The 26,038-nt window shown below is 48.9% G+C and overlaps 1 protein-coding gene across 1 annotated transcript in view; it reads left to right on the forward strand.

Annotated features, from left to right (window-relative positions):
- CHRDL2 (chordin like 2) overlaps window positions 1-26,038 on the forward strand; it is a 64,420-nt gene that overhangs the window by 15,589 nt on the left and 22,793 nt on the right. Inside the window, exons 2-5 of the mRNA XM_024210216.1 lie at window positions 11,445-11,557; window positions 13,618-13,711; window positions 15,117-15,259; window positions 24,103-24,196. Coding sequence (XP_024065984.1) covers window positions 11,445-11,557; window positions 13,618-13,711; window positions 15,117-15,259; window positions 24,103-24,196 — 444 coding nt within the window. The remainder of the gene's footprint in view (window positions 1-11,444; window positions 11,558-13,617; window positions 13,712-15,116; window positions 15,260-24,102; window positions 24,197-26,038) is intronic.

Below are 26,038 nucleotides of genomic sequence, written 5' to 3' on the forward strand. Positions count from 1 at the left end.
TAAGGAAAACCAGGGAAAGCCATTGGAATGGGAAACCAGGTTACGGTTTTTCATTTGGTACTTAATATTTGAAAGTCTTCACCATGAAAATCCTCTTTTTGTAAAACAACGTGACTTTTGTGAGCGTGTTATTGCTGAAGACGGCAATAAATAAGGAGACTGGAGCCCAAGTGGCAATTTACAGCCACAAATGGCTTTTCGCTCAGAGCAAATTGGGAAGATGTCCAACATTTGACCTATGAAAATGAAATTATTATACTGGCATGGGAAAAAATGATCTGAACCTTGAAGCTTCTAAGCCTCCTCCTTCATTACATCTCTGGATCACCTTTAACCAAACATCCACGCGCTTGCTGCCAACTATGCACTGGAGTGCTGCTGAGATGCGGACAAGTGTCTACGGGTGCCTGAAACTACCAGTTCTTTGTAATTTTAATGGCAGGACCTTTGCAGACATTAATCAGGCTTGCTTTCTAGGGCTGGATTCAAACCAGGGTTCCACTTGTGAAAGACGAGTGATTAAACATTTAAACCATCCAGCCAACTGGCATGGGGAGCCTGCTAGCTTAGCAAAGCTATGTCATATTAAGGTAACTATATTTCTTCATCTTCAGCATAATTCATTAAGATGCTGCAAGCAGGGAAAAATGAAGTCATTATTCGCCCTTTTGAAAATTATTTTTTTTTTTACTAGTTTCCTGCAGTTGCGTAGATAAACACAGTCCTTGTGCCGTTGGTCATTTGCTCTAAGACCTCGTCGTTCCGAACCATCGGGGTGGGGAAGATGAGTTTGTTGATTTGTCTGGTTTGGCGTGAGTTATGTGAGTGGTTTTGGGAACTGAACGACCACAGACTTGGAGAGAATGGAGACCCCCAAGGATCCACCCAGAATGCAATGCAAACGTCTGCATCAACACTGAATGCCATTCTGTTTGTAATGGAATTTTCTGCTGTAATTGACAATGCGGCCATTGTATCACATTAAACATGGACCGTAAAGCCTGTTTTTTGTGCAGTCACTTAAGGGACTAACAAAAGGTGGTCTTAACACAGAGGTGGGTTTAATCCTCAGGAAGCTCTAAAATCCACTATGGCTCCTGCGGAGACGCATTCACATGGAAATAGAGTTGCAATTCAGTGAGGTGAAAGAGGGTTACGCTGTGCTTGTAGCTCCATTTTAAAACCCCACTTCTGTCTCTGTTTGGTTCTGTGTAATTATAGTGCTGTATATACCAGGTATCTCCATGGCCCTGTTCAGTTCAAGGAATCGAGGGCAACTGTGGCTCAATGTCTGCCTCTATTTTTAAGGTACGGTGCAACGGATAGAGGTCATCCACTTTACCCATCACCGCAGTAAGGTACCTAGATGCCAAATGTTATACCTAGAACAGCAGGATTCAATCAGAAGGGACTTCCACCGCTTTACTAACTGGTCGTTATTACATGTCACAGCAGTGTCTGGAGGCCCCATTGTGATGCAGTTGCCAAACACATGATGAGAGACAGTCTTGGCCTGAAGAGCTTACGCTCCAAATAGACCACCAGACAAAGGGTGAGAAGAGAAGCGGAGGTAAAGTGAGTTGGCCAAGGTCATGGGCAGAGCTGGGACTAGAACCACGTCCTTCCAAGTACCCAACCAGCAGCATCTCCACCACATTACCTGGCCTTCCACTGCCAAAGTGCAATTCATAGACTCATAGAATCGTAGGACTGAAAGGGACCTCGAGAGGTCATCTAATCCAGCGCCCTGCACTCATGGCAGGACTAAGTATTAGCTAGACCAGTGGTCCCCAAACTGTGGGGCATGCCCCACATGGGGGCATGGAGGAACATTTGGGGTGGGCGCATAGTGGGGCCCGAGCAGCCCCCACAGGGGGCAGGGAGGGAGCACCACCCAGTCCTGCTCCAGCCCCTGCTCCGCTCCCAGCCCAGCTCTGCCCCCATTCTCTCTCCACCCCCAGGTCAGCTCTGCCTCTTGCCCCAGCTCCTTCCCCATCCCCAGTTCTGCCCCAAACTCCTCCTTCAGCTCAAGCTCCCATGCTGAGCAGTAATGGGGGGAGGGCATAGACAGATTCCATTACTGGTGTGCGGGGGACGACAGGAAAAGTTTGGGAACCACTGACGTACACCAGTGTCTCTCAACCTTTCCAGACTACTGTACCACTTTCAGGATTCTGATTTGTTGTGCGTACCCCCAAGTTTCATATTACTTAAAACCTACAAAATCAGACATAAAAATACAAAAATGTCACAGTGCACTATTACTGGAAAATTGCTTATTTTCTCATTTTTACCATATAATTATAAAATAAATCAATTGGAATATAAATATAGTACTTACATTTCAGCATATAGTATATAGAGCAGTATAAACAAGTCATGGTCTGTATGAAATTTTAGTTTGTACTGACTTTGCTAGTGCTTTTTATGTAGCCTGTTGTAAAACTAGGCAAATATCTAGATGAGTTGGTGTATCTCCCGGAAGATCTCTGCGTACCCCCAGAGGGCTGCGTACCCCTGGTTGAGAACCACTGACCTACACCATCGCTGACAGGTGTTTGTCTAACCTGTTTTTAAAAATCTCCAATGATGGTGATTCCACAATCTCCCTGGGCAATTTATTCCAGTGCTTAACCACCCTGACAGTTAGGAAGTTTTTCCTAATGTCCAACCTAAACCTCCCTTGCTGCAATTTAAGCCCATTGCTTCTTGTCCTATCCTCAGAGGCTATGGAGAACAATTTTTCTCCCTCCTCCTTGTAACAACCTTTTATGTACTTGAAAACTGTTATCATGTCCCCTCTCAGTGTTCTTGTCTCCAGACTAAACAAACCCGTTTTTTTCAATCGTCTCTCTCATCTGTTACTGCAGCAGCTTCTGGGCAGGTACCTTTCTCCAGATACTGGTCCTGAGGGGGATGCCCAAGCAGAGAAACGATTATACACTTGATGCTGAAAGTGGCAAGATTTGAACTCATCTTGCTTTCTGCTGGTAGGGGAATGTGCCTACAAGATGTGACACATCCCTCCATGTACAAGGCAGCTTCCCTGGCCCAGCTCCCTGGACTGCAGCACGGGTGTTTGTTCCACAGGGAGGATATAGGGCCAATTGGGGTGTTATGTCAACGTGGGTGTCGTGCGCTGTGGAGCAGACGCCAGGGCTCCTCATGGCGGAACAGGCGCTAGGACATTTTAGGAGAAGCAGCAGCCAGGAAGCTCACCTCTGTTCACAAAAAGGGAGGCTGGCTTCTGAGCAGCTGGGCTTTGGGACCAGAGCTGGGTCATTTGTATCCTTCAAAGGTCCCTGCTGCAGCCTAAGGGTGAGATCCTGGCGAAGTCAATGCCATTGACTTCAATGGGCTAGGATTTCACCCCAAGTGCTGAAAGGGCAGAGTTTTAAAGGCACCTGACTCCCGCTGATGGTCAGTGGGGGCTGGGCACGGCGCCTTTGAAAGTGAAGACATCAGTCAGTACCTCCTGGAACCACAGGACAGCCCCAGACTGGGGTAAGATTTTAAAGCATTGTAAATCCTTAAGGTGGCATAAGAATTTCAGCTGCCTTATGGCAACATCATCACCCGAGCCACCTTAAATCCTCCTGATGACATAACCTTTTTAATCACCTGAAATATGTGGGGTGGCTTAAGCACTTTTAAACAGCTAATAACATACAGTGACAAGTGTGTACTTATTGATGACAGAGCATAAGTCACTCGATCTCTAGGACTGCCTGCCTGTTGGCATGCATTGAAGTGGGCATGCTTCTAGCCAGATTCTGATCTCAGTTATGCCAATGTGAATCTGGAGCATTTGCACTGGTTCTGGTGGAGAAACTCCAGATTTCCACAGGTGTAACTGAGATCAGTCTGGCTCGGTTTAAGTGATCATATCAAACAACGCATGCACACACACGTGTAGTATCTTTTACTATACTATATGGTAACAGAGATTGAATCACATTTTCTCCTGGCCATATGCAACAGTCAGTTTTCAGTCATTCATATGTACTATTATCCAACCAATATGTCTGTCTTTGGGGAAAATTCCCATTCAAGTCAATAAGAGTTTTGCCATAGACTTCAACGGAAGCAGGATCTGGGCCCTAGCTTTTAGGGTTTAATGCTGTGAGTTTAATGCTGGCTGGACAATGGCTTTTTTCCTGAGGACAATTGCAACTTTTGGTCAAAAACCTGAAAATGTTTTTTTGGTTTTCAGCAATTCTCCATCCAAAAATGTTTGATTTTTCAGGGGGTTTTGGCTGAACTTTTAAAGCCAGAAATTGCCCCAAACTGAAAAATGTTTGGCCAAAAATTGGAACATTTTTGATTTTCATTTTTTTTTAAATGGAAAAGTTTCCAAGAAAACAGACACTTTCCACCCCAAAAAATTGTTTTGTCAAAACCCCAATTTTCTGTCAGGACATTTTTGGCCAGCCCTGCTGTGAATATTATTATTTCAGGGTGTATGAAAGTGGGCATTTCAGACACTGGCGCAAAAGTGTGCTGTTTCTGTGCTCCGTTTCCTGTATTGAAATCTAAGAAGAAACACTGGGTGGAAAAGAGTAGATGAGATTTTAAGCCACGCTCTAGCAGTGCAGACAGGCTGCAAACCTGGTATGAGAGAACTGCTGATGATTCCCCCCGTACATGAGAATCATTTTACAATCTAAGTAGACAAGACAGGATTACTGGCCCTACAGACAGGGAACTGATGCTTATATGTGACTCAGCCAGGGTCACTCAGGAAGTCTTTGGCAGAGCTGGGAATTGCATGCGGGCCCTCCTCCGTCCTACTCCAATGCTTAATCCCAAGACCATCCTTAACTCTAGTTTATTGAAAGACATTAGTGTTGTACGTGTAAGCAGGGTCTGAATGAGTTCTCTCCTGACAGCTAGCTGGGAGGGGGAGAGACTCCGGGAGCAAACTGTATTTACATGAACACACCTACTCTGCCAAGATATCCAGCAGATAGAGCTGTGTTTCTCAAAGTGATCGAATTTGGCTGGTGTTGGGTTACAAATCACTTTAGTGCTGACTGCCGGGGTAGTGAGATGCTGTTATCAATGTTGTTGTCTTTATTGTATGAATAAAGGGAAGCAGAACTGTGCTTAACCAGTCCCAAATGAGGGGGTCACCCTCAGCTGAAAGTACCTCGTTAAGCCAGGGGCTCAAATGCCAGAGCCCTATGAAAGTAAGAGGGGTGGGGACATGGGTCCCAACCAGGAGGTGTAGACTCTCCCTAAGTCTGATTTAACCAGTTCCTCATTCCGCCACTGTTCAAAGATAGAGCTAAATAGGCTCCATTAGGAGCCTTTATTATTTTAAGTGCTCAAATGAGAGCTGAAATCACTTGTGGTGGGGCAGCATTTTTGCCCAGCCTGCTAAAAGCTGAAAATCACTAGGAGCTGACAACCACTAAGAGACTGACCTGCAGAGGTCACAGCAGGGAGGCAGGTGGCAGCAGAAGGTAAATGACAATCAGCTGGCAGGAGCGGCAAACAAGCAGCCAGTAGGAGTGGAACAAGTGGCTGTTGGGGCAGCTAGTGGAGAGGAACTGCAGCTGATGGGAGAGCCAGCCAGAGCAAGTGCTAAGATGCCACAGCAAGCAAGGTGCCTTCTTCCCCAGGTGGGAGGTGAACTCACACAGATTCACCTCTGAACCCTGAGTCCCCATTGACCAAGGACAACCACTGTGAGTGGGGTATGGTGAGGGAGCAGAATGGGGCACAGAAAAGGAACTTTTGGTTGTAGAACTCAAGAACACGAGGTGAAAGGCTCTGCCCCACGCACTCTGGGGTGGGTGTCCTGCTCACAGTTCTATGTTTATGAATCCTGCTTGTGGCATTTTCCCTAATTAATGTCAGGTGCAGGGGTGGCTCCAGGCACAAGCGCAGCAAGCACGTGCTTGGGGCGGCAAGCCGCGGGGGGTGGTGTGCCAGTCGCCGTGAGGGCGGCAGTCAGGCAGCCTTCGGCGGCATGCCTGCGGGAAGTCCGCCATTCCCATGGCTTCAGCGGGAATTCGGCGGCGGGTACGCTGAAGGCACGGGACCGGCAGATCACCCGCAGAAACGCCGCCGAATCCGCGTGACCAGTGGACCGCCCACAGGAGTGCCGCCGAAGGCCGCCTGACTGCCGTGCTTGGGGCAGCAAAAAACATAGAGCCGCCCCTGGTCAGGTGACATCCCTCCTTTCATTAAACGTTTTTTTTCTACACTCAGGCTCTGTGCTTGCGAGTGAGGAAGTTTTGCCTCGCAGAGGCGCCATGGGATGGTGTGTAATTTTCCCAGGTTACTGGGTGGGGCTTGAGCCGGTTCTGTGCTGTATTGTTGAAAAGGAACCCCTAGGTATTGAACCCGGCCCTGGTTGCTGCCGGCTCCACCTGGCAGAAGACACATACTTATATAAGACTTATACTTATATAAGACACAGGAGGTAATTGTCCCACTCTACTCGGCACTGCTGAGGCCTCAGCTGGAGTACTGTGTCCTGTTTTAGGCACCAGGCCTTAGGAAAGATGTGGATTTGATTTCAAGGTCTGATTTCAAGCCTTTCAGGGCAGGAGCGGGTGACCACCCCGCTAGAAACACAAATAATAAAAGGTTTAGAAAACCTGATCGATGAAGAAAGGTTGAAAAAATTGGGCATGTTTAATCTTGAGAAAAGAAGACTGAGAGGGGCACTTGATAACAGTCTTCAAATCTGTTAAGGGCTGTTATAAAAAGGATGGTGATCGATTGTTCTCCATGTGCACTGAAGGTAGGACAAGAAGTGGCTTAATCTGCATTATGGGAGATTTAGGTTAGCTATTAGGAAAAACTTTCTAATGATGAGGATAATTAAGTTCTGAAACAGGCTTCCCCGGAAGGTTGTGGAATCCCCTTCACTGGAGATTTTTAAGAACAGGTGGGACAAACAGCTGCCAGGGATGGTCTGTGTATACTGGGTCCTGACTCATTGTGGAGGGATGGACTAGATGACCTCTCAAGGTCCCTTGCAGCCCTACATGTCTATGGTTCTATGACTGTAGCAGACCCAACTCTTTTGGAATACAGTAATTTACCTGGGCCTGATTCTGATCCCATTTAAACCAATCTAGCTCCCTTGACTTCAGTGGAGTTGCTCCTAGTTTAGGTCCTTTCTGTTTTCCCTTCCATGTCCTTTCCATCCTTTGCTTTATCCCATTCAGTTTCACCCATCACTTCCACATAGGCTCTTCTATAATCCAGCTTCCTCCCATAGGGCTCGATGCGGAGTGATTCCTCAAAGGGGCCGAGCCTCCTCAGCCTCAGTTGAAGTCAGCTAAGCACCTTGCAGGATTGGGCCAAGATGGACCAACAGATCACTCTTTGCTGGCACTGTCTCTTAGCCTGTTTAGCTGTCTTCTCCTCCTGAGGACAGTCTCTATCTTTCATGTGTGTCCGAACTCAGCTTGTTCTGTAGCCAAGTTCTTCTCCAGGATCATGGCCAGCCTTGCTTGCTATTGTCCTGCATAGTCTTATCAGCCTTGCTGAATTCTTCTGAGAGCGACTGTTCATGTCGGTTATCAGCTGGGCTCTAACAGGGCAGCGGCTCAGGGTACAAGAAAGAAAATCCCATTCAAGTCGCTGAGATCTATCCAAATGGCATCTTCAGTGCTGCTTTCCTAGAGGCCAGACAGTTCCGGGCTGAGTGGATCCATCCAGGCATACACCAGCTTCCATCAGCCTCGGGTGTGGCAGAGGGCCCTGGTGGCAGAACGTCAAACAGGGAAAGTCTGTGGATGTGCTTATTCAGGACTCGGCTTCCCGCTGAAGAAGTCCTATGGAGTTAGAAAGGCCCCTCCCCAGTGGGAACCAGGGGTAATAGTGGAAAGGGTGCAGGGAGCCATGTGGTGCAAGGAGGTGCCATTGAGTGTTAGTGAATCGGGCCCATTGAACGTATCCTTCAGGTTATCCTGTCCCAAATGTAGCTGCTGTAACTGCTGACAAAGTGTCCCCGGAGGCACTGTAAAGATGAGGGAAGGAGGCTCCAGTCCTGTGGCTGAGTGGCAGCGCTGAGCTCAGTCGAGTGTCTGATTCCTTGGCCTCGGCCTCTCCCTTCCCAAGCTGGCAGAGCTCAGGAGCCTTGTGGGAGTGGGTCTCAGTGTGCTGCACTGTTCAGCAGCCATCCCGCTAGCCAATGCTGAGTGCAATGCGGGGAGCCCCCTCCAGGATGCTCCCCCTGCACAAGGGAGGCTGCAGTGCTGGGCCTAGAAGTTTGGAGCGAACCCAGATTAAAATACCAGGGGGCTCCTCAGTCCAAGGGTCTGACTGATCCAGGGGGCGAGTGCAGCTCTTTCTCCTTATCCATTGGCCGGTTCCCTACGGCAGCTGTTAAGGGGTTAAACCCGGATTCTGGATGCTCCTGAGCAGAAAAGACGCCACCTCCCTCTTCCTGTGCACCTGCAGGGAAGAGACCCAGCGTCCTGCGCACAGGCAGCGGGGGTCAGCACTGCGAGTGGGGCTGCGCAGCCAAAGGACATGGGGGATGTCAGACCCGGCTGGGGGGTCAGGGCTGGGAAGGAGGAAGTGCTTGCTGTCCCTCCAAAGCGCACCGGAGCTCTGGGAGCAGCTGCTGGTGTGGTCCCCGGAGCCCCTTGCAGCATGGCTAGGCAGGAAAAGCTTCAGCAAGGTCCTTAGCATGTGACAAAGTCAATGGCAGCGTGGCCCTTGGGCAGCCTGTCCTGGGGTCCCAGCTCTGCCTCTGACTCCCTGTCTCTTAGGCCAGCTTTCCCTGATTTCCCCTCGTACTGAGGGACTCGTGACTCTGCTTGAGGTCTGTGGCAGCTGTGTGGGCTCAGTGCCTCTGAAAACCAGGCCCATGAAAACTGAGGAACACAGAGACTCAGACCCACTTGTTCAAAAGGGGCCTTTACTCGTGAGGGTCTCAATTTGCAGGGTCGTTTGAGACACTGCAGCTACTCTAACGTGATACCCGTTGCTGACATTCAACCTTAATGATCCCAAGGAAATCCTCAGGAGCGAGGGGGTCAGAATATAGCCCCTTTCTAAAAAGACACTGATGAGGGAAAATTCTTCCCTGAAAATGTCAGGGGACGGTAGATTAACCATCGCCGCTTGTGGTATCCTGGAGCACTAACACCATTTATCCTTGTGCATTACTACTATTATTATTATTTGTGTCACAGCAGCAGCTAGATGCCCTCGCTAAGATCAGGGCCCCATTGTGCTCGCTACTGTATGACCTCACAGTCAGCGCCAGTCTAAAGAGACAAGACACAGCTGAAACGTAACAACCTTCAGCTAAAAGTGGTTTCAGATCGCCCTACTGATGTGAAACAGTCATGAGCCAGAAGGCTACGCTGACTAACGGTCCCACAACTGCAAGGCTCCTTTTACCATCCCACAGCACAGAAACCTCTTTACATGGGGACAAGTGCTGGGCCAAATTCACCTGCACTCAGTGAAGACAGTGGAATAACCCGAGGGATGAATTTGGTCCAACACCAGTGAAGTCATTAGAGTGATGCCAGGGATGGATCTGGCCCACTACATTTAAATCTACAGTGACTTCACAGCATGTTATGGGATGGAGCGAGAGAGCAGTTTCCCAATCTCAGCAGCTCTCGCTCCCACAGACGTCCACATTGGCAGAGACTGGCTGGCTCTGTTAAGAAATGCTTGGGGGGATGGAACAAATCTCTCCTGAGTGCAGAGCCAGTCTGATCCCTGGTAAGACCTGTCTGTGCTGGGGGCACATATGGTGCGAAGGATCAGACAAAGGTCTGCACTGTACACAGTGGTTTGCGACTGCTACTGAAAAGGGGCCGGGAGAATTATCTTGGGTTTAGAGCAGGGGGCTACAAGTCAGGACTCTTTTGTTCCCAGTGTGTCAGCGATGATACCCACCTACCTCAGAGGGGGTGTTTGGAGACCTTAACTGCTTGTCCAGAGCTTCGTAGCTGCACGGCACCAGTTCTTATTAGAGGCTGGGGCAGCTGAAGTTTTTCTTTCATAAAGTGGCTTTTCTGAAGCCGTGAAAAAAGTTCTGAAAAACATTGTTTCCTCGACATTTTCTGATTTTTGACCAAAAAACCCTAAAAATGAAACCACAAAAATAAAGAATAAAAAAAAAAAATCCCCGCACCCCCAGAAATTTTCAGAACCAAAAAACCTGACAAATGTTCAGTTTTTGATTCTTTGTTTTTTCTTCGAGGAAAACCTGAAAATTTTTGAGGGAAAATTTCCATGAAAGCAAAACCATTTTCATTTTTGTGTACATATTTTGCAAAAAAAACTCAATATTTTTTCAGCTGGCTTGTCCGTTCCTATCTTGCTTCTTCATCTGCCCTCTGTCCTTCTCTTTCTCTCACAGTAGTGCCAACCCCAAATGTTCAAAAATCATGAGTCAGGCTCGCCAAATAGCATAAGATTGGCTTTAAAATCATGAGATTATGTACAAATAATCGATTTGGTGTTCTTTTTATTTGCCTTCTGCTTTTTGAAACTTTAGGGGGCACTGGAGTCACATTTTGAAGCTTTCTCCAAAGCCACGAGGGCTAGAAATTTACTTTTTCTTTAAGAATGAAGGCTGAAATCATCACATATTCACTTGACTCCAGGAGCTGGGGCTTTAAGGAAAACAATAATCATCATGAGTCTCATGACAAAATCATGAGAGTTGGCAACACTGCATCTCACTCACTGTCTGGATTAAACCTTGCATGTCCTGCAAGCTGAGACACTCTGAAGTTGACTCTGTTCTGGCCACGTGTCCCAGACTGTAACACTGATGGCCCATACATAATTCCATCTCAGATCTCTCTACCCGACACCTTATCCTGGCGGTGCTGCTGGGAACACAGCACAGGGCATCCAAGATGAGGGTGAAAAACAGCTGGTTGGAACATTGCCAATGAAATGAAATTTCACCACAAGATGTTGTTTCATTGAAGCCTAAACGTTGTCCAGAGATGTTAGAGTGACAAGGTGGGTGAGGTAATATCTTCTATTGGACCAACTTCTGTTGGTGAGGTAAAAGATATTACCTCACCCACCTTGTCTCTCTAATATCCTGGGACCGACACGGCTACAACAACACTGCATACGTCCAGAGATGTATCGGTTTCCACAGTTTCTGGTAAAAAAAGACTGATGTTGCATGGCTGGGTGGTTAAGGCCCTGACCTGGGATGTGGGAGATCTAAGTCCCTGCTGTGCCTGATTTAGAGTGATCTGGGATGGAAAACTCTGTTCTGAAGCAGGCAGAGCAGGGACTTGAATGTGGATGTCCCACGTGTCAGTGCCCGGACCACCAGGTTACACACTCTGAGTTGAAAAGCTCGGGTTTGCATCTTAACATGGACCCTAGGAAGTATTGGCTCAGCCCTGCCGGTCAACTGGGGAAGGAGAATGCATTTCCAAGAGCGCTTCAATCTCATGCATAATGTCCATCTGTTTGATTTTCAGGTCCAGATATGTTCTGTGATTTTAATGGCAAGAAGTACGGTCCAGGAGAGAGCTGGCATCCCTACTTGGAACCTCAGGGGCTGACGTACTGCATCCGATGCACCTGTTTGGAGGTATAGCTTCACAGTCTAATCTGTCGTGCTGATCTACAGTATGAGAACAGGTGTCGATGGTGCTGTTACCAGACTTGTTTATAGTGGGCCGCTGGGCATTAACCTTGCTTTGGCGGCCTTTAATCAGTCCAGTTATGGTGGCAAACTCTATCGAAGAGAAGGGTCTTGCAGTTGCCTTAAGGGTGACCAGCTGCTGGATTAGCCTAATCCTTTTTGGAAACTCATTCCACAACTGAATCCCCTGGATGGTGAAGCTTTATCGCTGGCTCTCACAGCTTCGTAAGCTGCATTGTCCCAGAAGCGGGAAGCCATGTTGGTGGATTATGGGTGGCGATGCGGTGGGGTCCTGACCCATTGAGAGCTTTCATGTTCAGGGACAGGGCCCTGGACTAGCAATGGAGGTGGACTGGGAGCTAATGGAGGGACTGGAGTACAGGGGGTGATGGCCTTGCAGCAGCCCATCCTGCTGAGGAGACTAGCTGTGTACTGTACAAGCTAGAGCTTCTGCATTTTCTCCCATGTTCAGTCCTCCTAGACACAGGAAGATCCTGTCTAGAGTGACAAACACATGGGTCCCTGGGGCTAGGGCCAGGAGCAAAGGATGACATTCCCCAAAGAAGACTGAGGCTCCATTGTGCTAAGCCCTGCACAAAAACATAAGAGAGAGTCCCATAAACCTGAGAGTCCAAATAGGCATAAGAAAGTTTGTAAAGCATTTTGAAGCTGGAAAGTGCTAAATGCTGCTTTTGTTGTGATTTCATTACCATTTGTAAAGGTTATAATAATTAATATAAGTAAGTACATCTGGTAGGATCAGTCCATTGCTGCCTTTGTTTATTTATTTGAATTAATTAGCTGAGAAGGTGCGGATCACACTTGCACACAAAGGCAGGATTTTAAAGTAATACACGCTGCATTGACCAGTGTCAAACCAAATGTGATCAACCCAGCCCTGGACTTCAGCTTTGCTCAGTGCTGTACCCCACAGTCGGTGTGTGCCCAAGGCAAACGCCTCATTGAACATAGGTTTTGCAACAGATTTTAGCTCTGTTGGAGCAAGCAGCAGGAGGCAGAGTCCGTCGCTGAGGGACATTCACTGAAAATGCCTCAGAGTGAGAGCACACCAGCTGATCTCAGCCCTTGAGAAGATTGGTGGGGTGAAAGGCAGGCCCTAGGTTGACAGGACACAAAGGGCCAGATCCTCAGATGGTGTAAAAACCTCAGATGGTCCTAACTGTCAGGGTGGTTAAACACTGGAATAAATTGCCTAGGGAGGTTGTGGAATCTCCATCTCTGGAGATATTTAAGAGTAGGTTAGATAAATGTCTATCAGGGATGGTCTAGACAGTATTTGGTCCTGCCATGCGGGCAGGGGACTGGACTCGATGACCTCTCGAGGTCCCTTCCAGTCCTAGAATCTATGAATCTATGAACATAAGAACGGCCATGCTGGGTCAGACCAAAGGTCCATCTAGCCCAGTATCCTGCCATCCAACAGCGGCCAATGTCAGGTGCTTCAGAGGGAACGAACAGAAAATCATCAGGTGATCCATCCCCAGCTTCTGGCCAAGGGTGGGCGGGGAAGCAGCGCCACAGAGATGAGAAGTGCCTGGCCTAAGGTCACAGGCAGAGCGAGGAGTAGATCTCAGGTCTGAGTCCCACAGCAGTGCCCCAGGTACAAGACCACGGAGCCTATTGGACCCGATCAACTTAGTGAAGAGTCAAGCAGTGCTGAGGCTTTGCACCGTTTGGATGAACAGGGAGATCTGACAGGATCGGTGCACGGGGCAGAATGTTTGCAGGCCAGCTGGCCCCTCTAGTAACTGGTTAGACAGTCTCATAATCATTGTACTTGTCAAGGATCATACGCTGGTTAGCAGCTCGTGGTGCTACCCAACAATTTAAATACAATGGCCCAGACCCTAAGCTGGAGTAACTCAGCCTAGTGCCTTCCACTTCTGGCTCAGTCCAAAAGGCCAAATAAGGCAGCATCTTCATAAAGGCCTGCGGGGGAAGGATTTTTGTCCCTGAGCAGCCCTGTTCTCTCTCCCTGCAAACAGAATGTGAATGTGAGCTGTTACCAAATCCAGTGCCCAGCCCTGCATTGCGTAAAGCCTGTCACTGACCCGCAGCAGTGCTGCCCTCGCTGTGCAGGTAAGTGGATTTCTGGAGCAGATTTCTTTGTTCCACATTTCTGTTTCTCTGGGAGCTCGGTTTCTCTAGATGCTTCTGCTTTTGGACAGTCAGGGCGTGAGGAAAACAGGAATTGTAACAACGCTCTGCACTTGTAACATTGTTCTTAGCTCTAAATATTTATATTAGGAGAGAGTCCAAAAGCCCAAGCGGGAATGGGGCTCCCGTGTGCCGGGATCTGTATAAACCCAGAAGAGACAATGCCCAATAGAGCCAGATCACCAACTGCTGTCAGCACAGGACATTAATGGAGCTGTGCCAATTTCACCAGCGGAGGGGCTGGCGCACAGAGCCCCCTTTGCCCCCAGCGATGTCAAAACACTTGGTGAAAGCGGGCATAAATTGTTGTCCCCATTTCACAGCAGCGCAGGGTGGCCCTGAAACCTGCTCAGTGCCTCACAGAGAGGCAGGGCTGGAAATAACGCCTGGATCACAGGACTTTTTGTGGGGAGGAAGTGGGCACACGCCCACCCAGGCGAGGCTGAACTGGGTGCACAAAGCCAGGTGCCGATCTCCCGCATTAACTCTGCAATGAAGACACACCCTTAGCCTCTCTGTCCCAGTGTATCCCTCTGCAAAGTGGGGACCGTCTCACGGGGGCGCTGGGATTACTGTGTGGAACCAGCTCTCGTGGCCAACGTCGCTGCAGATGTACAAACGATTATTATGCCACCTCACTGTTTGAAACAGACGCGCCGTCCGGGCCGTTGTGTGAAAGGACGGGAAAACGTGGAAATCTGAGCCAAACCCTGTTGGTTTTCATCACTCCCCGGCGCTGCATTGTGGCTTAGACAACGTGCTCACATAGGGATGGATGTGGGGTGTTAAGAATCCTCCCTTACACCCGTGTGCAGGCTCCCCGGGGCCGGCGGGCCACGTCTGGCGCATTGGTGGGGGTAGGGGACAGAATCCAGCCTCCCCTCATTCCCTGCCCCCTTCCCTGCATTGTGGGGAAAAACGTGTGAGCAGCCGCTCACTACCTTCTGAAGCCAAGGGGAGAAAGGGAAGGAATGTGGCTTCCTTATCCACCGGTCCTTCCCTTTTACTATGGCGTGTCTTTGGCAATCTAACTCTACTTTTAAGATTAACAGTAATCTCACAGAGAGGCAGAGCAAGCTGTCTTTATGGGCTCCCTTCCAGGCGGAGATGGCCCAGGCCAGGCTGGATCCGGGCCTGGGGGAGGGCTGATAAAAGTGTTCCGTGTTTACATCTCCCCTGGAAGATGGTCCCAGCTTCCCATTATTCAGAGCAGTGTCAGTGGAGTGGAGTGGATCTGTTTAGCGTCAGGGTTTCAGGTCCTGCATGCTGGGCCTGGGAAAGGACGAGACTCAGCCGGGCTGTTGCTGTTCCTCCTCTCCCCCTGTAGAGCCGCACACGCCGTCTGGTCTCCGGGCGCCTGTGAAGTCTTGCCAGTACAACGGGACAACCTACCAACCAGGGGAGATGTTTACCACGAGCGAACTCTTCCCTTCTCGGCAGCCAAATCAGTGTGCACAGTGCAGCTGCTCCGTAAGCTATTTTTGAATCAAAGGGAGTCGCAATGCTTTATCTGTCAGGTGGGCATGGGTTTGAAGGGGGAGGACGTGGTCAGGGAGTGCCAATCGTTGTGTTTTAACCTTTATGTCGCTACAGCAGTATCACAATAATCTGACCAACTATTCCAGCTCAGCTCCGTAAGGGGTGCTCCCACCGGGCACGGCTGGCCTGGCAATGTTATTCCCCATGAGCTGATTTTGGTAGCCATTCCCATGTTGAATAGTACCTCGCTCCATGAGTAGTCCCATTGGCTTCCGTAGGACTATTCAGCGGCGTCAGGTAGTGTATCAGAGCCTGTCCCTTTGGATAGGAATTCTGCTTTTACGCTGGTGTAAACTGGAAGATCTTCCATTGCAGTCAATGGAGTCACAATGGAGTAAAACCTGCATAAGTGAGAGGAGATTTGGATCCTTCCCCGTTACATGAGAACGATCAGACTTGATGAGAGACAGGAGTTCTCTGGCCGACTGACACCTAGGACTGGATTCTGATCTCTTACACTGGCGTCAATACAGAGTAATCCCATTGATTTCAGTTGAGTCTCTCTGGGTTTACAACACGGTATTGAGTCAAATTCAAGGTCTCAGTCCTTGTCTTCAAGGTGCTCACTCAATGGCCGGCCCCATGTCACTGGGCTGGTACACCCCACCACCCTTTGGGGAGAGTTGTGAGGCCATTATAACCCCGCAGCTGAGTCTGGATGACTGCCCTTGGCTTCTGAGCAGTACAGTCTAATGGTCGGGGTTAATAGGGTGCCCTCCCTCGCAGAGCTGCATGGCCTAGTGGCCAGAGTCAATATGGATGCCCTCCTCTGCACGGGTGTGTGGCCTAGTGGCCAGACTCAATAGGGCTACCCTTGACCAGCAGGGCAGCGTGGCCTGGGGCAGGAGTGGCTGGAGAGGTGGGCCGTGCCTTGGGGTGGTGGCAGCCAGGGTAGGGGGATCTGGGCCCTCCCTACTCCATTGGGTCCCAACCCAGGGCCCTGGTGGTGGTGGGGTTGCCTGCCACCTGCTCAGTGGGGATCCTCCTAAAACATGCTAAGCCAAGCCCCGGTTCTATGTCTGTTTCCCTCTTAAGTTCTCCAGGGTTATTTCCTACCCGTTCCTCCGTGGCTAGTTGTCTTGGGAGTCCCACGGCCTCTCCTCTCTCTGCAGCATTGGGTGCCTAAGGGTCATTGGTCATCCCTGGCTGGCTGGCCTCTACAAACTGGAGTGTCGGCGGGTCCCTCCACAGGAGCATGCAGCGCCTTCGCTGGTCAACCCCGACTGAGCTGAGTTGCTCCCTTTAATATCTAGATTCCAGCTGGAGCATGCCCAGCAGAGATGAGGGGGCATAGTCTCCTTGGCACACAGAGTGTGGTTAACCCCTGCAGACCAGTGTGGGTCTGGTTCACCCTGTCACAACCCAGGATATCTAAAAGAGCCTAAAGCTCCAGGATGAAGACCAGGTTTGACAACTTCACTCTGGCTCGACAGAATTTAAAGCTCATCTATTCAGAACTTTCTCAGGCGGTGGTCCGGGACTGTGAGATGAACTCCCCCAGCATCTAAGAGTGATCGCAAACCTCACCACCTTCTGCTCCCAGTGCAAGATGAACTTCTTCCACTTGCCTTCTCTGACATGAACACAGAGCAGCATGGACATTGCAAAAAAATGCCCCCATAACACCCCCAAACAAAACACTGCACTGCACACACAATTCTCCCAATGGGGAGAGGTTGAGAGAGAGAGAGAACGGGTCACACATAACACATGTTGGTCACATCACTTAATGCACGACTGGAAGGCGCTCAGACACGACAGAGATCAGGGAGGGATATGAATCTGGCTAGAACAGAATAGAAATAGAATAGTAACCAAGAGCAGAATCTGCCCATTGAGTGTGAAGATATGAAGAGTGTATTAGGACCAGATTTTAGCCACCCTGCTTACGCTTAGTATTTTCCTTCCACAAGTAGTCACCATTGTTTTCAATGGGACTACTCATGAAATAAGGTGCCACTCAGCGTGAGTAAGGATGGCAGGTCTTGGATGGCAGGACTTTTCACCTGGGAAGATGAAGGGCCCTCCAAAAACTTCTGACCATACCCTGACTAAATAATAGCTTCTTAAAAGATCCAAAAGATCCACCCTGCTATCAGTGCAAGATTGCTCCTTACTGTCCGTTTTCTAGTGCCTTGTCCATCTAATTGTAAACATCCAAAGTTAAGACCAGCAGAGGGGATGGCTTGGAATCACCCATTGGAGTTCACCACAGAGACCTTGCTGGGGTAGAAGCATTACTGTGTAGATGGAAGCACTTGGAAGAGGAGGCTTGGCCGTACACCAACGCCTTCGCAACACGGCTCCTGTGTGCTTAGAAATCCACTGAAGCCATTACATTACCACGCTAAGATTTCAGTGAGAAGCAAGTTACTGAAGCCCAGAGCAGCACTGCATACCTTAGTAAGTTACATTGCTACCCAAGGCTTGCTTTACAGCCGTGAGCTTGAGACCATTAGTGGCAGAAAACCCTGCAAGAGGCTGTATCTTTTGCTTTCAAGGCAGATTCTATAGTGAACTGCTGTGATTCTCCTCAACTGGTGACCCCAGTGTTGTGGGTGTTATGACCCTCTGTCATTATGAGGCATTGGCCGTGAACAGACTCCTGTCATCAGAGATAGTCTTAGCTACTTTGTGTGATCTCTGTTTAGCTGCTGAAGAGCAAATCATTGGTAGTGGATCATCTTGTCTTTCAGTTTGCAAACATTGCCAATGGGCATTTGATGAATATTTTTCTTCCCAGAAAGCCTGAAAGCCCGGGAGCAGACTCAGACAGGGACTTGGCTTGCCTCTGGTAGCCTTCTGCCACAGTGTTTTACCCTGTCTTTGCAACAGATAGTGTTAACGGCCTGTTGAAAACCGCGTCCCAACTCCCGTTTGCTTTTCGAACTCTTTCCTAGACTGGCGAGCGCACAGTTTGTCTATTGTAAGGCCCAAAGATGGATGTCTAAGGTGTGATGATGCCAGTAAGCTGAGTGTCTGGGGATAGATTGAGTGGCTTCTTCTCATCTTTCCCATTTCTCTAGGAGTAGAACATAAAACTGCAGAGCAACAACCACTCTAAACTTGGAAGACATATGGTAACATTCCAAGCGTCAATAACCTCTCTCTCCATGTCCCAAAGCCATAAAAAGGAGAGTTCTGTACAGAGATTGCTTTCATTCCATTTATTATATAAAGATATTAAAGGGGGCCAGATGGCTTATGGGGTTGTAATAGGGTGTGGAGCCTTTCAACTCCAGATCAAGTTCAGCATGAGAGCATCCAGAAGTCGTTACTACCTGAAGGTTCTTGGGAAGACTACGTGGAATGAGCTCTTGGTCTCAGACCAATTCCTAATGGATGGGTCTCCTCATCACATTGGACAGTAGCTCCCTTGTTGGAAGTCTCTGTGGAGAAGCCAAGGACTGAGTAAGCCATGGACAGTGGGGATGGTAAACTAGTGCTAGTACTGCCTGGGTGTCGCTGCTCTATAGATAAATAGAAGGGGCTTAGTCTTCAGGACTGTCAATTTCACATCGATCAACTGCAGTGAAGTCACGCAAAAATTCATTTGAAAAAATATGAGGGCTTGATTTGTTGTTGTCTTGCACCATGTGTAGTCATTTACCCCTGCGCTAACAGGGCCAGGTCCTTGGTCCTCACTAAGGTGCCTTACACTTAAACTGACTTACTCAGTATGAATAAGGATGGCCAAACCTGGCACATAGAGATAGACAGATAGACACGAGACATACAAATTATATAACTGATGGGGCTGGTTCTTCTCGTATTTACACCAATTTTATACCAGCATAACTCCTGATTGATGCCCTTGCTGATGAGAGGAGAACCAGACCCAAAGGTTGTGTATATATTTGTATGTGTGAAATATATACAAATGGAGAGGGATGCTTCCGTCAACAATTATATATCACTGCAGCATTTGGTTTTACTGTCTCATCTGCTTTTTGTGACACCGCTGATCAAGAACTCCCAGGTTTGTACGTACTTGCTAGATGCGTTGGATTGCTTTTCTCTGGTTCTCTGTTTATTCAGTGGGATAATGTCTTGGACGCTAAGGGGAAAATAAAATGATCACAATGAAGCCAGGCACCAGTAGGATTGTGATTGGTCTTGTCTAATATTGCCAGTTGCTGAAACAGCTGCAGGAACAGCTGGTCTAACTAACCTCTTTGAAAACTGCACCAAGTGCATGGCCTTTGGCATAAATTCTTTTATTTATGGCATTTGCCTCTCTTCCACTTGGCCCATACATACGCAGCTTTAAGCAGCGATCTGACATTCTCAAGGGTAAATAAGGAAACAGTCATCCGTGACCTAAAAACAAGCAAGGGCCAAATTCCAGCAGCACTGAAGTCAGTGGAGATAGTTTGGATTTACATCCCTGACCCAAAAGCAGCATTTGGCTCAAGGCTGTCTTTGCTGAGTGGAGTCCCAGGATATTAGAGAGATGAGGTGGGGGAGGTAATATCTTTTATTGGACCAACTTCTGCTGGGGAGAGAGACAAGCTTTCGAGCCACACACAGCTCTTTTTCAGGTCTGGGAAAGGTACCCAGAGTGTCATAGCTAAATAAGAGATGGAACAGATTGTTTAGCATAGTAGTTACCACATATTCTAAGGGACCATTAAGATAGCGTGGCCTGTTAACATCTCTGAGGTCCTAAAACAAAAAGAGGGGGTTAGTGGTTACAGATTGTTGTAATAAGCCATAAATCCAGTGTCTCTGTTACATTAATAACTCTGCTAGACACAAAAAATCATGGACTGAACAGAGACACTGGATTTATGGCTAATTACAACATTCTGTACTCACGAGACACTGAGGCCATGTCTACACTAGCAAGCTTACAGTGGCACAGCTGTACCAATACATCTGCATTGCTGTAAGATCGCTCATGTAGCCCCATTATGCTGATGGGAGAGAACTCGCCCATTGACATAATAAAACCACTTCCACGAGCGGCGGTAGGAGAGCGTCTCCCGCTGACATAGCGCTGTGCACACGAGTGCTTATGCCGGCGAAATTATGTCACTCTGGGGGGTGTTTTTTCACAGCCCTGAGCTACAGAAGTTTTGCTGACATAAGTGCCAGTGTAGACAATGGCCTAAAAATCATGGACTGAACAGAGACACTGGATTTATGGGTAATTACCACAATCTAACCCTAACTGGCTTTTTCACATCCCCGAGTGAGGAAGTTATCCCGATTTATGTCTGTAGTGTAGACGAAACCTGTGGCTTGAAAGCTTGTCTTTCCCACCAACAGAAGTTGGTCCAATAAAGGATATTGCCTCACTCACCTTGTCTTTGTTGAGCCCTGGTCTACACTACAGAGTTAGATTGATGTAAGGCAGTTTATGTAGACCTAACTCTGTAAGCGTCTACACTCCAATGTTGCTCCCGCCGATGTAAGTCGCCCACTAAACTGACTTAATAACCCCACCTCCAAGAGAGGCATAGTGTTAGGTTGGTGTAGTTAGGTCGACATAGTGTCAGTGTAGATGCTGTGTTGACTATTCTGGCTGTCAGTCCCTGGCAGTTGACAGTCAGAGCCCCGCCACCTGGCGCTGACAGTCGGAGCTGGGCTCCAGCTCCAGGGTATCAGCCCGGCGGGGCTCCAGCTGTCAGCCCTGGGCGGTGAGGCTCTGGCTGTCAATGCCCCACACTGACATCTGGGACATGCACTCCTGGTGAGGTCGTGCACCGCCGACAGAAGGAGCTAGTGTGGACACGCAAAACCAATTTAATTACTGCGGGGGCCGTATATCGACGTAACAAAGTCAACTTAGTTTTGTAGTCTAGAGTGGTTCAGTTCAGATCCATTGATTCACAAGACTTGCTTCCTTCTTATCCCCATTCACCTACACACCACACCCTTGTCTGTTCTCACCTGGCAGTGGAAGAAGCTGTCAAAGGATCTAGAGATGTTCACAGTTAGTTTAACTATACTCAGTTGGGATGCTATAGGTACATTGAAAAATATCCCTGACCCAATGCAAGGGGGAGAGGTCCCTGATATCTAGGGGCCTGGATGGTGTAAAAGCCTCATACCATCTCTCTCTGATTTCTAACTTGCATTCTGCATAATGGGCCAAATTCAGCCATGGGGCAAATGGATGAAACTCCATTGTCTGCAGTGGAATTGTGCTTGCTTACAACAAGGCTGAAGTTAGCCCATTATTCAGATTTATCCATAGAGCACTGATCTTTTCCAGGCCACCTCCTACCAATAATAAGTATTGGTGAGTCTAAACCACAAAATCCATCTCTGGATCCAGATTACAGATTGTTGGAAGCGCTTGGTTCTGGGGGTTTGGATTGACCCAATATAGAGATAGAGCAGAGCTGTGAAATTTGGATCCAGATCGGGCTCAGATTCCAAACTCCATTTCCCATCTGGATTCCCCACAAATCTGGGGGTGAATGGATATGGAATGAGAACGCGGCTGGCTATGATGCTGGTTAAACATGGCTGTTGCTAGCAGGCGTCTAGCCCAGTTTTCCTAGTCAATTGGGCAGAGACGTTTTCCCCTGAGAATCATGCTCATCAGACCTGGTTATAATCAATTCCCTTCTGTAGCAAAGCGAGACTCACCGTCGCGGCACCTCCTGCTGGTCGTCTGGGAATTAGCTCTTTTCCAGCATACGGAGCGGCCTCTGCAGGCCAGTGGCTCGCTTGCCGCTGGCCCTGTATCCTTCCCGGATACCAGTGCCTCTTTACCTCGGAGTTCTGCCCCCAGCAGTACCCCCGTACTCTAGGTTTCCCCTCCCAGGGGAACCCCCCAACCCTCTAAACCCACCTTGCCACCGTGGCTACTGCCAGTCATCATCTAGCCCCCGCTCACTGGGGCAGACTGCAGTCTGTAATGGCCACTCATCATTGGTAAGGAGGTTGGACCAGCTGCTTCTGCCTAACCCCGGGCTACACCTCTGCAGCCCCAGTACTTCCGTAGGCCTTCACTAAGGCCTGCAGCCTGGGGGTTTACCAGGCTGGAGCGCCCCAGCTTCCTTTGCCCTTCCCCAGCACTACCTCACTTCAGGTACCTTCCTCTCGGGCAGCTAGCCCTTCCCACTCTAGGGCTAGAGTGAGACCCCTCCAACTTCTGGCCCACAGCCCTCTGATCAGGGCCAGCTGGGCCCTGATTGAGCCGGCCACCGCTGTGGCTGCTTCCCCAATCAGCCCAGTTTGGCTGCTTTTAACCCCTGTTCTCCATCATGCAGTTTTCGTAGCACAGTTCTCAAGCCCAAGATCTGACCACACTCATCAGAAATATGCTAGGACCCTGCTAGTGAAATCTGTTTATACAGTCGCACGGTGGCAATTGTTGTTGATGTGATGGCAGTGCTAGGGGTGCACTAGGCACTGTTCACACACTGTAGAAGATGTGTGAGTTCCCATCTCAGTGTGGGCAGGGCCCTACCACGTACACTCATTTGAGCATGTGCTATAAAATACAATGCAACACTGCTTGATTCTGGTCCTGTCTGGTGGCTGGGGACTGGTCATGATTTCTTTCCCTAGTGGACAAAGACTGCAGAGCCTGATCCTTAGGTGGTGTCGATCAGTTAAGCTCCATTGAAGTCAATGGTGTGCTATCAGTTTACACTGGATATGAGTCAACAGTGTGCCCTTGTTGCCAAGAAGGCTAACGGCATTTTGGGCTGTATAAGTAGGGGCATTGCCAGCAGATCGAGGGACGTGATCGTTCCCCTCTATTCGACATTGGTGAGGCCTCATCTGGAGTACTGTGTCCAGTTTTGGGCCCCACACTACAAGAAGGATGTGGGAAAATCGGAAAGAGTCCAGGGGAGGGCAACAAAAATGATTAGGGGGGTGGAGCACATGACTTATGAGGAGAGGCTGAGGGAACTGGGATTGTTTAGTCTGCAGAAGAGAAGAATGAGGGGGGATTTGATAGCTGCTTTCAACTACCTGAAAGGGGGTTCCAAAGAGGATGAATCTAGACTGTTCTCAGTGGTACCTGATGACAGAACAAGGAGTAATGGTCTCAAGTTGCAGTTGGGGAGGTTTAGGTTGGATATTAGGAAAAACTTTTTCACTAGGAGGGTGGTGAAGCACTGGAATGGGTTACCTAGGGAGGTGGTGGAATCTCCTTCCTTAGAGGTTTTTAAGGTCAGGCTTGACAAAGCCCTGGCTGGGATGATTTAGTTGGGAATTGGTCCTGCTTTGAGCAGGGGGTTGGACTAGATGACCTCCTGAGGTCCCTTCCAACCCTGATATTCTATGATTCTATGACCAGCTGAGGATCTGGCCCAAGGACTGTACACTTAGAAACAAAGCTGGGGAAGGGTGCTCCAATGTGACAGCGATACCTAGCTCTTCTATAACACTTTTAACCACTACATCTGAAAATGCTTTACAAAGGTTAGGTTCATTAGCCCCATTTTACAGATGGGGAAATTGAGGCACAGAGCGGGAAGCAATTTGCCCAAGGGCACCCAGCAGTCCAGAGGCAGAGCTGGGAATAGAATGCTGGTCTTCTGGGTCCCAGTCCACTAGGCTACACAGATTGAAGCTGGAATGGAGTAATTGCTAATTATCCAACAGCTGCCGTAATTGCTATAGCAAATGGAGAGCCCTGTCAATCCATCCATTTTTAAGAACTTCCCGCTGAAATCAAATAGTGAAATCTGCTTAAAAATCAATGGCACAATTTGGCCCCTGGCTATTAAACACTAAGTATCACTGTACTTGTCAGGACATTGTTAATGCCGATGATGCATCAGGTTGTTTTCTGTGCTTCCTAGGAAGGCCAGATTTACTGCGGCTTGGTGACCTGCCCTGATCTGCTGTGCTCCTCTCCTCTAACTGTGCCAGACTCCTGCTGCCAAGTTTGTCAAGGTAACATGGGAACCAGTCCCTGCTGCTAAGTGAGGTCTGCTGTCAGGTCAGTGGATGGGAATCGCAACCCTGGCCGTTAGCCAGGAGGGGGAATGTCGCACTTATTAAATACAACTTTGAAAATCCATGCTGTAAATTGCACAAATCTCTGCCTCCGTGTCACCAGCAATGGTCAGAGAGTCTGATGCATACAAAGCCTCTTGGGCCAAATCCTTCTTTCTCCCAGCAGTGCCCCTCCGCTGTGTACTTGTGTGGAGTGTAAGTCGGATCGGTGTCACGGCCTGAGTCGTACTCCTTGTTTTACTGGCGCTGTGATATTATGTTAGTGACATGACATCCTCCCGGAAGTTCATTTGTCAGGCTCGGGAGAGGCTGCTTTGATGGTGGAAGTATGACTGGTTATGACTATTATTGTCATTGCTCTGATAAACTGGTGAAAATGCCACAGTGGCATAGTCATTCTCAAGGGATAAAAACACCCTGAGGTAATTAAGAACCTCAATGGCATTTTCTGCTTGATTCTCCTCTCACTCGATTCTCCCCGGGGTAGCTCTAGTGACTTTACTGTCATTCATCTAGATTTACACCAGGGTGAGTGGGAAGACAATCAAGCCCTGTATTTATATGTAAAATTCAGAGCAGGGAATCAGGCCAGCAGTTTCACATCACGCTGTTGCCTTCTACTGAAATAATAAACAGCCGGAGGCCCCAGTTTTGCTCTGTTACACCAGGGTAAATCTGGAGTAACTCCACAGAAGTCAGAGCAGTCTGTCTGAGAGCTGAAACTGGCAGATGTGTTGCCAGCAGCCACCAGAACTGGTGTGAGACAAGCAAGGTTTTAGATAGAGAGTGCCACCGTCCCCTTTTCATATGTAATTATCAGGGCTACTCTGTACCCCAAACTCTTAAGGTGCCAGTAGCGTGCCCAGTGTACCATGTCTTGGAGGCAAGCACTGTAGGTGCTTCAGGTAGGCTGTGTAGGCATTAGCCCTGGGGGTCTCCATAACCACTCAGACCCACGGCTAAGGGAAAGGTTTCTGATAGATAGGACTGGAAGGGAGAAGGTTGTAAATACCCGGGGTGCAGAGGTTTAAAGTTACTGCTCAAAGGGAGCAATAATGGCTCCTGTTTGGGTCCCTGGGGCAGTCCAATGGAGTGAGGGTCAGGGCTTTTCAGGCCTAGTACCCGGGGATCCCTCTCCCATCCAGTCTCTATTCAAGCAAATAAGCATTGTGGGTTTCCAAGCCAGGCTCTGTTAGTGTCTCTCACTGGGGCCCCTCTGCACTGGCTCCCTCCCATCTGCTGCTGCTTCCCCATAAGTCCCACCCAGACCTGTACCCAGCTGTGATGACCAGCAGTCACAGCCTGTTTCATATGTGGCTCTGTCCACAGTTCCTGGGGTCTCTCTCCAGCTCCCTCCTGCCATGCAGCTCCCACCCCCAGACAGCCTGGCCACTTCCTACTTCAGGACCTTTCCCGTCCCTGGCCAAGGGAGAGGCAAGTGCTATGGGGATGGGGCTAATGGGAACATAGTCCCTTCTTAGCCAGGAGGAAGGGGATGTACAGTGGGGAGGGAGTTGCAATCAAAAACCTCTGGGACACTTTAGGGGCAACATTTTCTAAGGTGATGGAATGCTCGCTATAGCAATACGTTTGGAACCGACTTTTGTAGCTATAAAGAAAAACAACAGCAACAAAAGTTTGGACTGATGAAATGAAAGAACCAGGACATTTCAGGAGTGCCTGGGATGTGGTGACACAAGGACTGTCCCCATAAAACCAGGATATATGGAGACTTTAGTGGAAACTAATATGCCATCCCATTGATGCTCACATTGTATC

This window comes from Terrapene carolina, unplaced genomic scaffold (genome assembly GCF_002925995.2).
Source record: "Terrapene carolina triunguis isolate 2854851 unplaced genomic scaffold, T_m_triunguis-2.0 Scaffold97, whole genome shotgun sequence".
Classification (NCBI taxonomy): Eukaryota; Metazoa; Chordata; order Testudines; family Emydidae; genus Terrapene; species Terrapene triunguis.